At 39.5% G+C, this 13,575-nt stretch overlaps 1 protein-coding gene across 11 annotated transcripts in view; it reads right to left on the bottom strand.

Moving 5' to 3' along the window:
- vav2 (vav 2 guanine nucleotide exchange factor) overlaps positions 1–13,575 on the bottom strand; it is a 221,603-nt gene that overhangs the window by 17,315 nt on the left and 190,713 nt on the right. For all 11 annotated transcript variants that reach the window (XM_041970978.1, XM_041970983.1, XM_041970980.1 and 8 more), the window contains 2 exons: positions 6,670–6,769; positions 3,085–3,180 (listed from right to left, as the gene is read on the bottom strand). In XM_041970978.1, coding sequence (XP_041826912.1) covers positions 3,085–3,180; positions 6,670–6,769 — 196 coding nt within the window. The remainder of the gene's footprint in view (positions 1–3,084; positions 3,181–6,669; positions 6,770–13,575) is intronic.

The raw sequence follows: 13,575 nt of genomic DNA, 5'->3' as shown, positions 1-13,575 counted from the left end.
ATGACACAGAGCTCAAATGGTTGAAGGAGTCATTAACAGTAAACGGAAAAATGTCTCTTATTGTATCAAACCTGCCCTGTATAAGTAGTTGTTTTAGTAAAAACCAGGCAAAGAGGGATAGATAGTATCCTTTAATCTTTGTATCCATTGGCAGCCTCTAAGAAGTCAAATTACATCCCTTATCAGGCTATGCCCACTTCAGGTAGCACCTATTCTTAGTGTAAAATACAGATTGATATTACATGTATTTGCACTGCAACACACTGATTAGAATATTAAAATATGAAGTGATGTTGTCTCCATTTTCTCTACATAACCCACCATACTGCAGGCAGAATCTTGTTATTTCGCCTTTAATGGGATATACCTGCCTACAAACAAGTCATTTGAACAGGAGGCTTGCCGGATGTTTTCTGCCCGAGCAGCATGAATTAAGTTCTCACCAGCCCTGTTCAACCTGGTTTCCTAAATGTCTGATCCCGCATGTGGAATAAGACATGAAAAAGAAAAAAGAAGCAGAGCAAACGTGGTCAATAACACTATTCCTGGGATTCCCATGTGCAGTAGCCTACATATTTACACTACACTGGATATTCTGGCAAAGCTGTGAGTCCTTCAGATCCTGTATCTAAATCTAAAAATAATCACTGGCAACAACAACATATATTATGTTTTAAGATTATGTTTAATCTGATTCATTTGGTGGTTCAGTTAGGAGAAATTCACAAGAATGAAAGATATATGGATAAAAATACAGACTTGTTGACTGATAAGCCCCTGCTTATATTTAGTATAGTCCTCCTCATGACACCACAAATGAGTTAGTCTTCCCTGCAAAGCTAGTCTTGATACTACTAAGTCTGACTCATTATATCTGTTCAATATTAGAGTAAGCTTTTGCAGAAAAAAGCTGCATTATGTACCTGCTTTTATCTAAAACACTGGAGCTGGGATGAAAGATACTACAAGATTGCCTTGCTTTACAAAAATACAGCACATTCATCAAATATTCAAACTCTGCTTGAGGGGAATTACATCAGAAATGACCGTGCTGTATTCATTTTATTTAGAGAGCTGCACATAAAAGATGAAGAGAGCTATTCACACCATGACCAAAAAGTAAAAGCTACTGTGATAGTATCTCTGTAACGTCAAGTGAAGAAGCACCCCTAGGCATGACTGGACCTGCATGAACACACACATGCGTGCTTGTCAATTTGACATGCCCTGAGGCCACAGCACACACCAGTGTTCTCCTGCAAAATTGTGGAAGGCGGTGAAATGGGGTGTGTTTAATCTGATTAGTGCACAGCTGATTTGACCTGAGAGACTGGCTGCGACTCCTGCAGGGGTTCGATTCGAACGGCGCTCAAGAGCCCCATCACTCGCCATGGACCTGCAATCGCCTGACGCAAACACTCGATACCACCTCAGTTCATTACCCCCAGAAGCATAAACTCATAAACTCATATGCTTAGCCATAATTGAGATCCAAAGTTAATTAATCATAGGGAATATTTCGGAGGCCAGTTTGTTTTGTAAACAGATGGCAGGAATTGAGCTCATAGATGAAACGACTGTCAGTAGATAGTCATTCTGCTCAAATACTAATGCACATTAAGAGAAACAATATTTCAACAAGTATTCATGTGAATCTTAATGTTTTCTGTGCAATATGATGTAGGAAAAACAAAAGCTACAGCTTAGCAAAAGTCTGCCATAATTAGGCACAGAAATTTATATTAATGCTATTATCAATTCTGCCTATCAATCTGTTTTTTTACTGATACACTTATCAATTCCTGACACATTTTTTTATGAAGAAACAAGTATACAACAAGGATTTATGCCGTCAAAAAAACGTGTATTTAATCATCTAGAAAGCGTAAACTTTGACTTTAGAGTTTTTATTATGCCAACTTTACACAGTGGACAGAAAATGATTCAGATCGATAACATCTTCAAACTTGTATTGATGCCAAAATTTCAGATGTGGTCTTAAAAAAGGAATAAACTGTAGATATTTACATGAATTCAACCAAGCAGGCAGTAAATGAAACACTGACCGCTGTATTGAGATGCTGAATAATGAAATACTGTAACTTGTAAGCAGATGAGTGATGTGTAATTCCAGTATCTGGCTTCTGAATGCTTTCAAATACGATACAAATAATAATCTTAGGATTTTATTTTTTTCCCAAGCAGAAAATGAGAGAACCAAGCAAAGGCTCTGTTTAGGGTCTGTTTTCCAGACATTAACAATAATGAAAGTCTGGAGCAGACAACACTCCACATATGTTGCTGCGATGACACAGTGAGTTGGTTGAGTTGTAACTCTGGTTTTTGTTGTTATGAGGTGGATAAACACCGTCCAAAGGTGACAGGTGGCAGACTGAGCTGCACATCAAATAAAAGAGAAAAATAGTGTTCCCACAGATAACATTATCCTTTCACTTGCTATTGAAGCTCTGACACGGCAGCGCTATCCTGAAAGCTACCGGGGTTAGCTTTTTTTTTTTTTTAATCTTTAACTTCATTGCATCTGGAGCTCATTTTTTCTACACTCTTTTTACACAAACATGCATTTTGAATTTCTGGGTGTGCTTTGTGCCCAAAACCTTCCACTGTATGCGAGTTAGAGGGCAGAGGAAACACACTGGAAGAGATTGGTGGAAATGTATTCATGCTGAACAACAGAACAAAAGCAGACACACACGCAAGCTGCAGCAATGAAATCCAAACTGGCAACGTGTTGCAGCAATGAATTCAGAAGTCTTGTTTTTGTTGTTTTTGGAGTGAAACTAGGACAAATTCACTGCAGCCACTGGAGATCTAACCTGACTACCGATAGGCAAGGTAGAACTCCCAAAAAAAAAAAAAAAAAAAAAAGTTGCTGTTAAAGCCTACAGAGGGAGACACTTAGATATTTAATGGAGGGAAAGTGATCTAGTAAGATTTTTATCTGCTTCAAAGAGATAAAAATCAGACTTTATTTAGTTATGTTCAGCATCGGATTGCAGAAAATCAAAGAGCTGCAGGGCGTTTGAAGACGTATGACAGTCCAAACTGTGAAATGCCTCCTACCTTCAGTAGTAGGTGATACTTCAGCACCCTCTGCATGGGAACAACCAAAAGATCTTGCAGCTTGAATTTCCCTTCTTGCACTTTCATGGTACATTCCTGCAGAACAAAAGCAACAGGGCAGTCATAACATAACGTACATTTTCCACTAACAAGCATTCATTTGTTGTTTAATAATTCATTGCCGCATTTCTGCTGTTGCTTTCACATATTCACAAGGCACTCCATTAACAACAATGAGGCCAGTTTATTCTTGCAGGGCACAAAAGCGCTGGCCATGCCAGAATTTGTGACACAATTATTCTGCAAGCTGACAGAGAAATTCCTCTGAGTAATGAATACATTTCTATAAACTCTGCATTACGTCCATGAGAAAAGCTCTTTTGTTAGATTATTCCATAAGGTTTCCTCACAATGCTTTGTTTAGGATTTTCTTTAGTCAGTTCCTACCACTGTGCAGTAGCAGGGGCAGCTTACCTATCTTTATAATTAAGATTTTTCTATAAAAATAAAACAAAAGAAACAAGAGGATAATTTAGCCCATTAAATAAACTTTGCTATTATACAGCCCTGGCTGTGTTTGCACTTATTATGCTGTCAGTTATAGTCAAAGCCATTTTTTCTGTGCCTAAATCCCACTTTTACATCACATATAACAGCAGTGATGTATTGTGCCTATTAACCAGTGTGAGTAGCTTTAATTTACCACCTTTTAGGTCATCAGAGGACAAAAAAGTCCTCTCCCAAAAACTAATTCATAAAAATTAAAGATTAACTTAAATTTTTCCTTTTAATGAACTTCATTTCTAAATAAAATGACAAAATATGCAATTTTTCAAAATATTTTCACCCTCTAAATGTATTTTCAATACAATTGATTTTTTTTTTTTTTTCATTTTATTTTATTACAGCTTCAGATATCTAATTTACTACCTTTTTGGTCATAAGAAGACAAACAATTCTCTGCTATAAAAAACCCTACAGACAAATACTTTTCCCATTTTTTGGCTCAAATCTCAGACTATGTAACAAACACGTAAACCTACACTTTTTGAGATTTGTTGTTGTTTTCTTCAATAACCAATTCAGTGACTCAATTTGGTTTTAAAAGCATCCAATAAATGTTACATATCACTGTCAATGTTAAACTAGAACATATATTCCTGAGTCTAGCAGCTCTGTGGTTTCAGGAGTTGCCCTGGAAGCAAGTAAAACACATCCCTCTGGTCCACACCTAAATCACTAATCGTGTAAAACAGATGACAGTAGAATCTCACTGTAAATACTGGGAAATATGAACAGAACAGTTCTTTAATAGTTATGATTAACTGGGATTCATTTCTAAATTCATTGTAAAATACACAAGGTGAAAACAGCTTTTACAAATTTTTTGAGTCCCATGAAATTTCTGAAGACGCAAATGACTTAGTCACATTTAACACATATTAATGCTTCACTTATTTCTTTATGTTGCTCTGCATCTTCAAAGTTTCAAGCAAACAGAATTTCTGAAGCATGCATTCATCTGTAAGTCAAGAAACCTGCTTTTGCTAATTAGCATTTATTAGTCACAGCTAGGATTTGGTTAGATTAGCATGCACCACGTAGCCAGAGAGTAATTCACTCTTAATGTTCAGGCCCCACATTTCCTGCCTCTGCTGACCGGTTCCAAGCTCGCTCATGTCCTGATTCACTTTGAAGTCGAGCTCAGCAGCAACTTCATTTAGCAGTTTAATGGAGGAAACTGGAATCAAATCCACCTGCAACTTAGCAATCTCTCTCTCATGTACAATGACACTAGTACAGGGCTACTCAATTCGGTCCTACGAGGGCTGCAATCCAGCAGGTTTTCCATGTATCCCTGCACCAACACACCTGAGTCACATTAGGTGGCTCTAACAGCCAATCGGGTTCTACATAATAACTCATTAATTTGACTCAGGTGTGTTGGTGCAGGAATACATGGAAAACCTGCTGGATTGCGGCCCTTGTAGGACCGAATTGAGTAGCCCTGCACTAGACTGAGCTCACCGATCTACCCAGGGATCTCAAACTCAGCTAAACTCAACCTGAACGCCTTACATATTTTATTCAGTCATTAAAGAAAAAAAGGAATATACACTGTGTTCCAAATGATTCTGCATGCAAGATTTCAGTTAATGAAACATTTGGTCTTTAGTTTTTCTATGGAAGATTTTGCTTGACTTGTTTCTCCGGTCTGTGTATCAGATCTGATCATTAGTTTCCCAGGTGAGTTTAATTAAAGGGAAACTACTTAAGGAAGCTGTTCTACATTATATAGTAAGTCATAGTTTCCTTGCAGTACAGGAAAAACTGTTCAATGCCTTGTGAAAGCAATTAAAATATTGGACATTTCAACTTAACTGAGATCATGAATTTTTGTGTGATTCAAAGAGAAAAGGGGTTTGTTTGGATTAAGGCACATCAAGCAAAGTCTCCGTCAGGCAAATGCATTGTATAAAGAGAGTAACTGTAAGAAAGTCAGTAATTAGCAGCAAGCAGGTATTTGAAGCCGCTGGTGTCTTGGTAGAATTCCAACCATCTCTCCATGCAGGACACTCCAAAGGCTGCAGTTGTACATAAAGATGTATTTCAGCCACCCTCAACTAATGCTTGTAAAGATAAACATTTGCAGAGGGTTCAGAAATGCATGAAGACTCATTTTTAAACAGTTTTTTTTCACTGATAAATGCTGTGCTACATTAGATGGTCCAGATGGAGTTCTGGATGGCTACCATGTCCTACGTCAGCAAGGTAGCTGTGGTGGTAGGAAGTGATGACTTTGGCTAGAATAATATGCGAGAGGAAAGCCTTTAGAGAGCCTGAGGGTGTCATTAATACGAGCAGTTTCTAACAGATCATTTCCTGCTATGGTATAAAAGGAAGAACAGGAAGAACAAACCATCCCATGCTGCAGAAAATGCCACTCTATCTTTGGCTGCTATGGGTATGAAGGGAGAAAAACTCATGGTGTGGCGCCACCATCATCCCCTGATCTCCACCCTACCTGTGGAGCATCCTTAACAGGAAGATCTGGAGGTGGGGGTCAGTATACTTCCAAACAGCAATTATGAGAAGAAATTTTGGTCTTCTAAATGAGATTGAGGCAGAAATAATCCCTGGACTTCCAAGTTCAATGAATGAAACAGTTGTTAAGGTGATATTTAAAAATGGATTTCTGTGTCAACATGGAAGTGGATCTGGAAAAAAATCCAGTTCCATGTTAACACAGGAATTTTTTTATTTATTTATTTTTTTTTGTTTTTAGAAAATTATTTACTCAATGCAAAAAGGCAGTGGGTGCATATTTTTAGTCCTTACAGCATATTTAATGTTATGCAGAACTATTTTGATTGGCAAAAGTCTTATTTTAAGCAGTGGTAGTTTTTCCAATAAAATCCAGATTATTTTATACCTTTAATAGAATGTCTAACAATTAAAAAAAGGGTATTCAGTGTCATTGATTATTTGGAAGAAATGAGCAAAAACAGCACAAGCATAATAATCTGGAACACAGTGCAATAATAATCTAATGTTAGCAGACGTGCTCTGAATCGTGTGACTTACTTCTACTTTAATCTTGACATCTTCTCGTGTTGCTATTAGCTCCTCCAGTGTCTTCTGAGCGTTCTCCATGTGGCTGCAGTACTGACCGTAGATCAGCAACCTGCAGAGGGATGGAGTCCTGCCATTAATCCAAACACACTGTCACAGCTCATCCTCCTTTAGGAACTCATTGGGGAAGTGACAAATTAAAGTAAGTAAGCTGAGCTCATGTTTGATCCTTCTGTCAGTTCTGTTTACATTAAATGACACAAACAATCTTACACACATACATTAAGCATGCATTTTAAAGTGGACTAGACAGTCAAGAGGTTCCAATCAATTCACCACATATAAATAAAAACAAAACCTCCTATGGGGGGTTGCTGTTTGTGCAGCATCATCTTTAAATGACCCAAATTGGCAAAATAAATCCCAAATGCACTGAAATGTACAGCTGAGATTGTGATTGGGAAACCTGCGCTTGTTATCTATGAGCGAAAGTGGGTTCATAAAACCTGTCCAAGCTCAGTGTACTTTGTGCTTCATCTAAAATGAGGCTTAATAAGAACTAATAAGGCTCTTCTGAGTGTCTGAAATGTTGAAGATAAATAACATCTTTGGACAAACACAGATCAAAAGGAGAGATTACTGCCTGCTTCAACAATTATCTGCATGCAGCTGAGTGGTTGTGAGCCTTTAGGCGATGTGCTGCATTAATTTTAAGATTAATAACACAATTTGAGAGGTCAGAGCAGGAGACATTCGGCACCACGGGGGGCAGATAAATGATTGCGTGAATACATGTATTGTGATTAGGAATGTACAGCAGCCTGCTCCCAAGGCAATATTTGTCGAGGTGGCATCCTCTCGCCAGTGAGCTGTAATCACAGAGCACTAATGAAAGACGGTACTTCATATCAGTTGCTTTGCAGAGCCCCTCTTATCAGTCTGAGAGAAACAAAAATCTCTTCATTTCAAGCTGGGGCGATATGAGAGCTGTATTCATTAGATATTGCAACGGGACACTGACATAGATCTGTGGGTTCAGCTGGGAGGGAGTTCAAAGTCATCTTGCCTGGAGGATGCCACTGCACGTGGCATGCAGTCCTCTCACTGAGTCAAAGTAGGGCATTGGCACGGCTGGTATAGCTAGAGTTGGCACATTTCTTAATCTGAATCTTGAGCGGGCTGAGGTGGAGGGGAGAGCTGGCACCCTGAAGTCTAATCAGCCCCTGATAGATCTGTAATGAAGGCGAAAGCAGCGCTGCAAACGAAGCAGGCGGAGAAAGTTTGGATGGTGGAGCGGAGACGCTCACTGGAAATAAACACGGTTCAGTTTAAATTTCACATGTAGCTGACTGCTTTTTTCAAGAATTATGAGCCACTTCGTGCTCAAATACATTTTCTTGCATCTAGAGTTTCTTATTAAAGTAATTTAAACTCACCGGCCATTTTATTAGGTACATGAACATGAAACATGGTTGTTGGTACCAGACAGGCTGGTCTGAGTATTTAAGGTGTTTAAAGTATTAACTGTTGATCTTCTGAGGTTTTCACACACACAACCATCTCTAGTGTTTGTAATGAATGGAGCCATGACATCATGGAATCACAGGAGAATTGAAGATCTTGTGATTCTCCACGTCCAGAATAAACATCTCGTTGTCCATGGTGAAAAAAAAAAACACTGAGACACCTGAAAAACTAATGACATAATGTTTACATGGTTCAGCAGTGCAAATCTGCATTGGGCTTTAATTTTGAAAATTACCGAAAGCTTTTACACTGCTACCGTGTCTGATTATCTGCCTCTATCTGAACTGCTGAGTTTGACACAGTCTGGACATGTGCTTCGTCAAATATAGACTCGGCGCGTATGTTTAGTGGAGAGCTGCGACAAGGAGCTTCTGGGACGCACTGCAACGCGCCCAGAAGCTCCAAAGAATAAACTAAAACGGCCCCGATTAGCTGTGGAGGCCACAGCACAGCTGTAACACAGCACACACGCACCCGGTGGAAATTAGGGTTAAGAGAGGAAGTGAAGCAATGTAGTGCATCATGTCGGATAACTTGCTTCCTCTCCTGTTCATACTGGACAGAGTATGGTGAAAACTGCATTAGGTTTGAACACCAAAGTAAAAACAGAAACTCCAAGACTGTAGAAACTTGGTGTTACTCCACTGTTTAGTTGTGGTGAACAAGCCAGTTTCAGTTCTGGATAATCAGTCCACAACATGTCCATCCTTGAAGCAGATGCGCTACAGCAGCAGAAGACCACACCAGATGCTAGTCCTGTCAGCTAAGAACAGGTAACTGAGGCAACAATTCACACAGACTCACCAAAACTGGACAATAGAAGATGGGAAAATGTTGCCTGATCTGATTAATCTCCATTTCAGCTGAAACATTCAGATGGTATGGTCAGAATTTGGCATAAACAACATGAAACCATGGATCCATTCTGCCCTGTAACCACAGCCACAGCTGTAGGTGGTGTAACAATGTGAGGAATACTTTTATCACACAGTTTGTGCCCCTTAGTAGCAGCAGAGCATGATTTAAACACCACAGCTTACCGGAGTATTATTGCTACCCATGCCCATCCCTTTATGACCTCATTGAACCATCTTCTGATGGCTACTTCCATCATAATAATGTACCATGTACAACTACTTTCTTGAACATGACAATGAGTTCACTGGACTCTAACGGCCTCCACAGTCACCAGATCTCAATCCAATAAAGCAGCTTTGGGATGTGGTGGAACAGGAGGTTTTCATCATGAATGTGCAGCTGACAAATCTGCAGCATCTGTGTGATGCCATGATGTCAAAATGGAGCAAAATCTCAGAGGCCTGCTTCCAGCATCTTGCTGAATCTAAGCCATGAATAATCAAGCAAGTTCTGAAGGCAAAAGTGGTCCAACCTGGTGTCAGCTAAGTGAACCCAATAAAGAAGTTGTTGAGTCTTTGTGAGTAAGGCTATGATTTCTAGAACCCTGAAAACAGGTTAAACATTAAACTATAAAATCATCCTTCATGTAGATTTACAATGTAAACTTTAAAATAAGTGAACAGCTTGAATAGTCGACTCCCAAAACACTTAAGTGCAAACTTAGTGATCTCTATTATTGATTCAAAAACATGTCTCCAAATGAATTATTCAACTCTGGAAATGTTCCCTAAATATCAAGGCTGTAAAAACTGTGATTCAGCTGCTAGAGGCAGAGCTGTGAATCAAGCCCACTCCCCCGCCCCCCATACAAAGATCAGCATTTCGGTGGAAGCTAGTTATCAGATGACCATCCTGAGATCTACAGTGATGATCACAGATGTTTGAGTAACCCCCAACCCCAGCCCCCCTGCAGAGCCCCTGTTTTGCTTAAGCCCTGGGCTAACAAGGGCCTTATTAAGACTTGATCCACACTCAGGGAGATGGCTCCCCCCCAGCTTCTACTCCTCTAGGACGACAAAGTGATTGAGATTAATGGGAGCCTCGATCAATTATAAGACAGCAGGCAGACCGTGCAGTTTAGCGAAGATATAGCGGCACGTACCAAAGACACAAATGATACAGCATAATGAGTTATCTGGACACAATGTGACATGAAGGTCCTCTTTTAAGATGTTCCAAGACAGAATGACAAAGACTCAAGCATCATGTGTGAAAGTAGAAACTGTAGCCGCAGCTTTAGAGTAGATGAGATGGATAAAATCTTAAAGCATAAACGAGTAAAGGCTACATCTTATGAGCTGATTTACAAGCTTGATTTCTATTTGTCACAGCACAGAAGGAATCCTACCCATATGGACTTTATTACACTGCTTTGGCTGTGATGACCTGAATTAATCAAATTGAAATGATTACATTTGTTTAGTGGAATTATCTGGGCTGGATTCAAAAGGAACCCATCTGCACCGCACTGATTTTGCAGCACATTCAATCAAGGTATTCTATTCACAGTAGGGGCAGCCGTTTGTGACTTTCTTTTAGGCCCAAATATCATTATAGAGACTGATGTTTGTCATCAGGTGGATATAAACACTACTTATCCATTTTTCTTCCAGTTATCAGGTGTCAGGTCGCGGGGGCCGCAGCCTAAGCAGGGAAGCCCAAACATCCCTCTCCCCGTTCTCTTCTTCCAGCTCATCCAGGGGTATCCCATTTAGCAGGAAACGCATTTCGACTCCTTGTGTACATGAGCTCATTCGTTCAGTCACTACCCATGACCACAGGAGAGGGTAGGAATGTAGATAAACCAATAAATCGAGAGCTTTGCCTTCTGGCTCAGGTTCCTCACCATGACAGACTGGTGCAGAGTCCGCATCCCCGTCAAAACCACAACAATCCACTTTTGATCTCCCGCTCTATCATTCTCTCACTTTTGAACAAGATCCTGAGACACTTAAGTTCCTCCACTTGGGACAGAACCTTATTCCTGACCCAGAGAGGACAACCTTTTCTGGTTGAGGATCATGGTCTCAGATTTGGAGGCAAGAATTCTTCAACTGCAGTCGCTCCAGTGAGGATTTGGAAATCAGCCCTCACTACTTACTGTCGACAATGCAGAGAAAGCTCTGACACCTGTCATTCAGGGACTGGACAACTCGTACAAGAAGGTCCTGTACTTCATACTCCCAAAGTACCCTCCACAGGAGTCCTCGGGGGACATGGACACAAACACAAACTTGCATAAATGGATAAATAACTTGCCAGTTCAGCTACATCCTAGCTGGGTGTGTAAATAACCTGGTAGTACTGGACAAAGTATAGATGGAAATTATATGCTATTTAGAAAAGTAAATGCAAAAAAATTATAAACTGCATTTTAAAAACTGTGTTCTATCTAAAGCTTTGTCCTCCTCTTCAAAACACGTCATGTGAACAAAAGCGCTGATGACACACAGCAAAACTGCAGCATGAATCCACTTTTGTCATGATTACTGTGTGACACAGTCATGAACACACTCTTTTCTTGTTTCTAAGTATGGACACAGTGCAGTGGGAGCTAACAGCTCATCATTTCCTGTTTTCTCTTTACACCTCTGCTCGGCAATAAAAATGCTGCATATATAAGAACAAAAAGTGAAGGGCATCCTGTTAGATAAACATTTGTCTCACGTAAGTTAAAAAGATAAATGCATATAGATATATATCTATAGTATCTATACATCTTCATAATGCAGAAAGCTCTGTTTGGCTTGTCAGTATAAAACAACAACAAGTAAAACTTCATATCAACTGTCAAGCACGGTAGTGGAGGTGTGATGATTTGGGGTTGTTTGGAGGACCTTGATAGCTTGTAAACATTGAGTGAATCATGAACTCCCGAAAAAGATAATAATCAAGGTGCTACAATGGACCAAAGTGCAGACATCAACCTGAATGTAATGTTTAAGTAGGATCTTAACAGAGTTAACAGAATTAATATCTACAAACTGAACAAGAGTGGGGTGAGTTCTTATTTCTCATATGAAAGATTAAAAAGTAAACAATATCTTTTTAGGTTACTACTTTTTAAAATGTGTTATATTATTATTTTTATACTTACATACAGTTAAGAGACAGTAACTAAGCATGGGAGTTTATGTTCGTACAGAATGGGGTATGGGCGGGTGGGGGGCGTGTACATGCGCATTGTTTGTATGTGTGTGAGTTTGTGTGTGATTGTGTGTGAACTACTATGAGGTGTGTTTTAGTTTTTTGTTATATACTTTGGTATGAAGGCTTTAAAATTTTTATTATGTAAAGCACTTTGAGTTGATTTGTGCATGAAAAGTGCTCTATAAATAAATTTGTTTTGATTTAAAATGATCCCGCAAGCTATCAGTTTATGTTTATCGTAATATGTCATATGTTGTTCATCTGAAATCACCTACATTTGAGCCTGGAAAGGACCAGATGATTATTTTTTGTTATGTCCTGGGATGTAAAACTGAAATAAAATGCAAATCCTAATCAAAAGGTAGCCCATATCGCCTTTTCCTTAACAAACAAGGTAACAGCATCGAGCTGTAGCTCAAGGAGTGTTGTGGTCATCCTTCAAAGGAAAGTTTGCTGGATCTATCTTCTCTATTTTAAAGAGAGGTAGTTATTTCTTTCACAAGTCATAAATCAGAAAAAAAAAATCAAAAGCTGGTAAACTAGGAATTACCTGTACAGAATGTTTCTAACAAGAAACAAAAGGAAGCTACTACATAAAAAAGAAAAAAAATTATAGGACCATTTCTCTTTGGGTTGGTGATACTGTCCTGCTATGCTAGCCTCTTCCATAATGAGGACAATGCTGTGCATGTTATCTTACAGAAAATACAATTTTTGAGTAACTGTGCTTTGGGCATACACCCCCACCCTAGCAGAGGCAACCAAGCTGAGTCAGGCAACAGAGGAGATCTCCGAGCAAACCAGAAGTGACAGGCTGTGGAGCCAGCTAATGTTCTCTGACACATGGCATTGGGACCCCCTCACCTCCACTCAACATATCCAGCACACAGCAAATGGAGGAGAACATAGAGCAAAGACCCTTTTTAAAAGAGCCACACGGTGCGGCAATGATTAGGTACCGCCTGGATATCTGGGAGCCAGATTACTCCGGAAATGAGTTGGGAAATGTTGCAAATGAGTATATCAACAAGAGGGCACTTAGATGCCCATTTAGTTTATGGAGCTTCCTGTGAGTGCACTTTTCCATTAAGTCTGAGTCTGGCTGGTTAAGAATTGAGAAGATATTCCAGTGACATTTTCAGCATGGCTTTCAGTTCAATGACAAATGCACACACACATAAAAAAGGCCTTTCATCTTTTGCACCAACGTGTGGGGAAAAAAAAGAAACGATACAAGCACATTGTTGTAAAGGTCACAGGGACTTACAAGCGCAGATAACCAAATTAATTATGCCAAGCTGGATCATTAGGAAAACTGCAGAT

Source organism: Melanotaenia boesemani, chromosome 19 (assembly GCF_017639745.1).
Source record: "Melanotaenia boesemani isolate fMelBoe1 chromosome 19, fMelBoe1.pri, whole genome shotgun sequence".
Taxonomy (NCBI): domain Eukaryota; kingdom Metazoa; phylum Chordata; class Actinopteri; order Atheriniformes; family Melanotaeniidae; genus Melanotaenia; species Melanotaenia boesemani.
The sequence above is the reverse complement of the archived record's forward strand: the minus strand, read 5'-3'. Positions and strand labels throughout refer to the sequence as shown.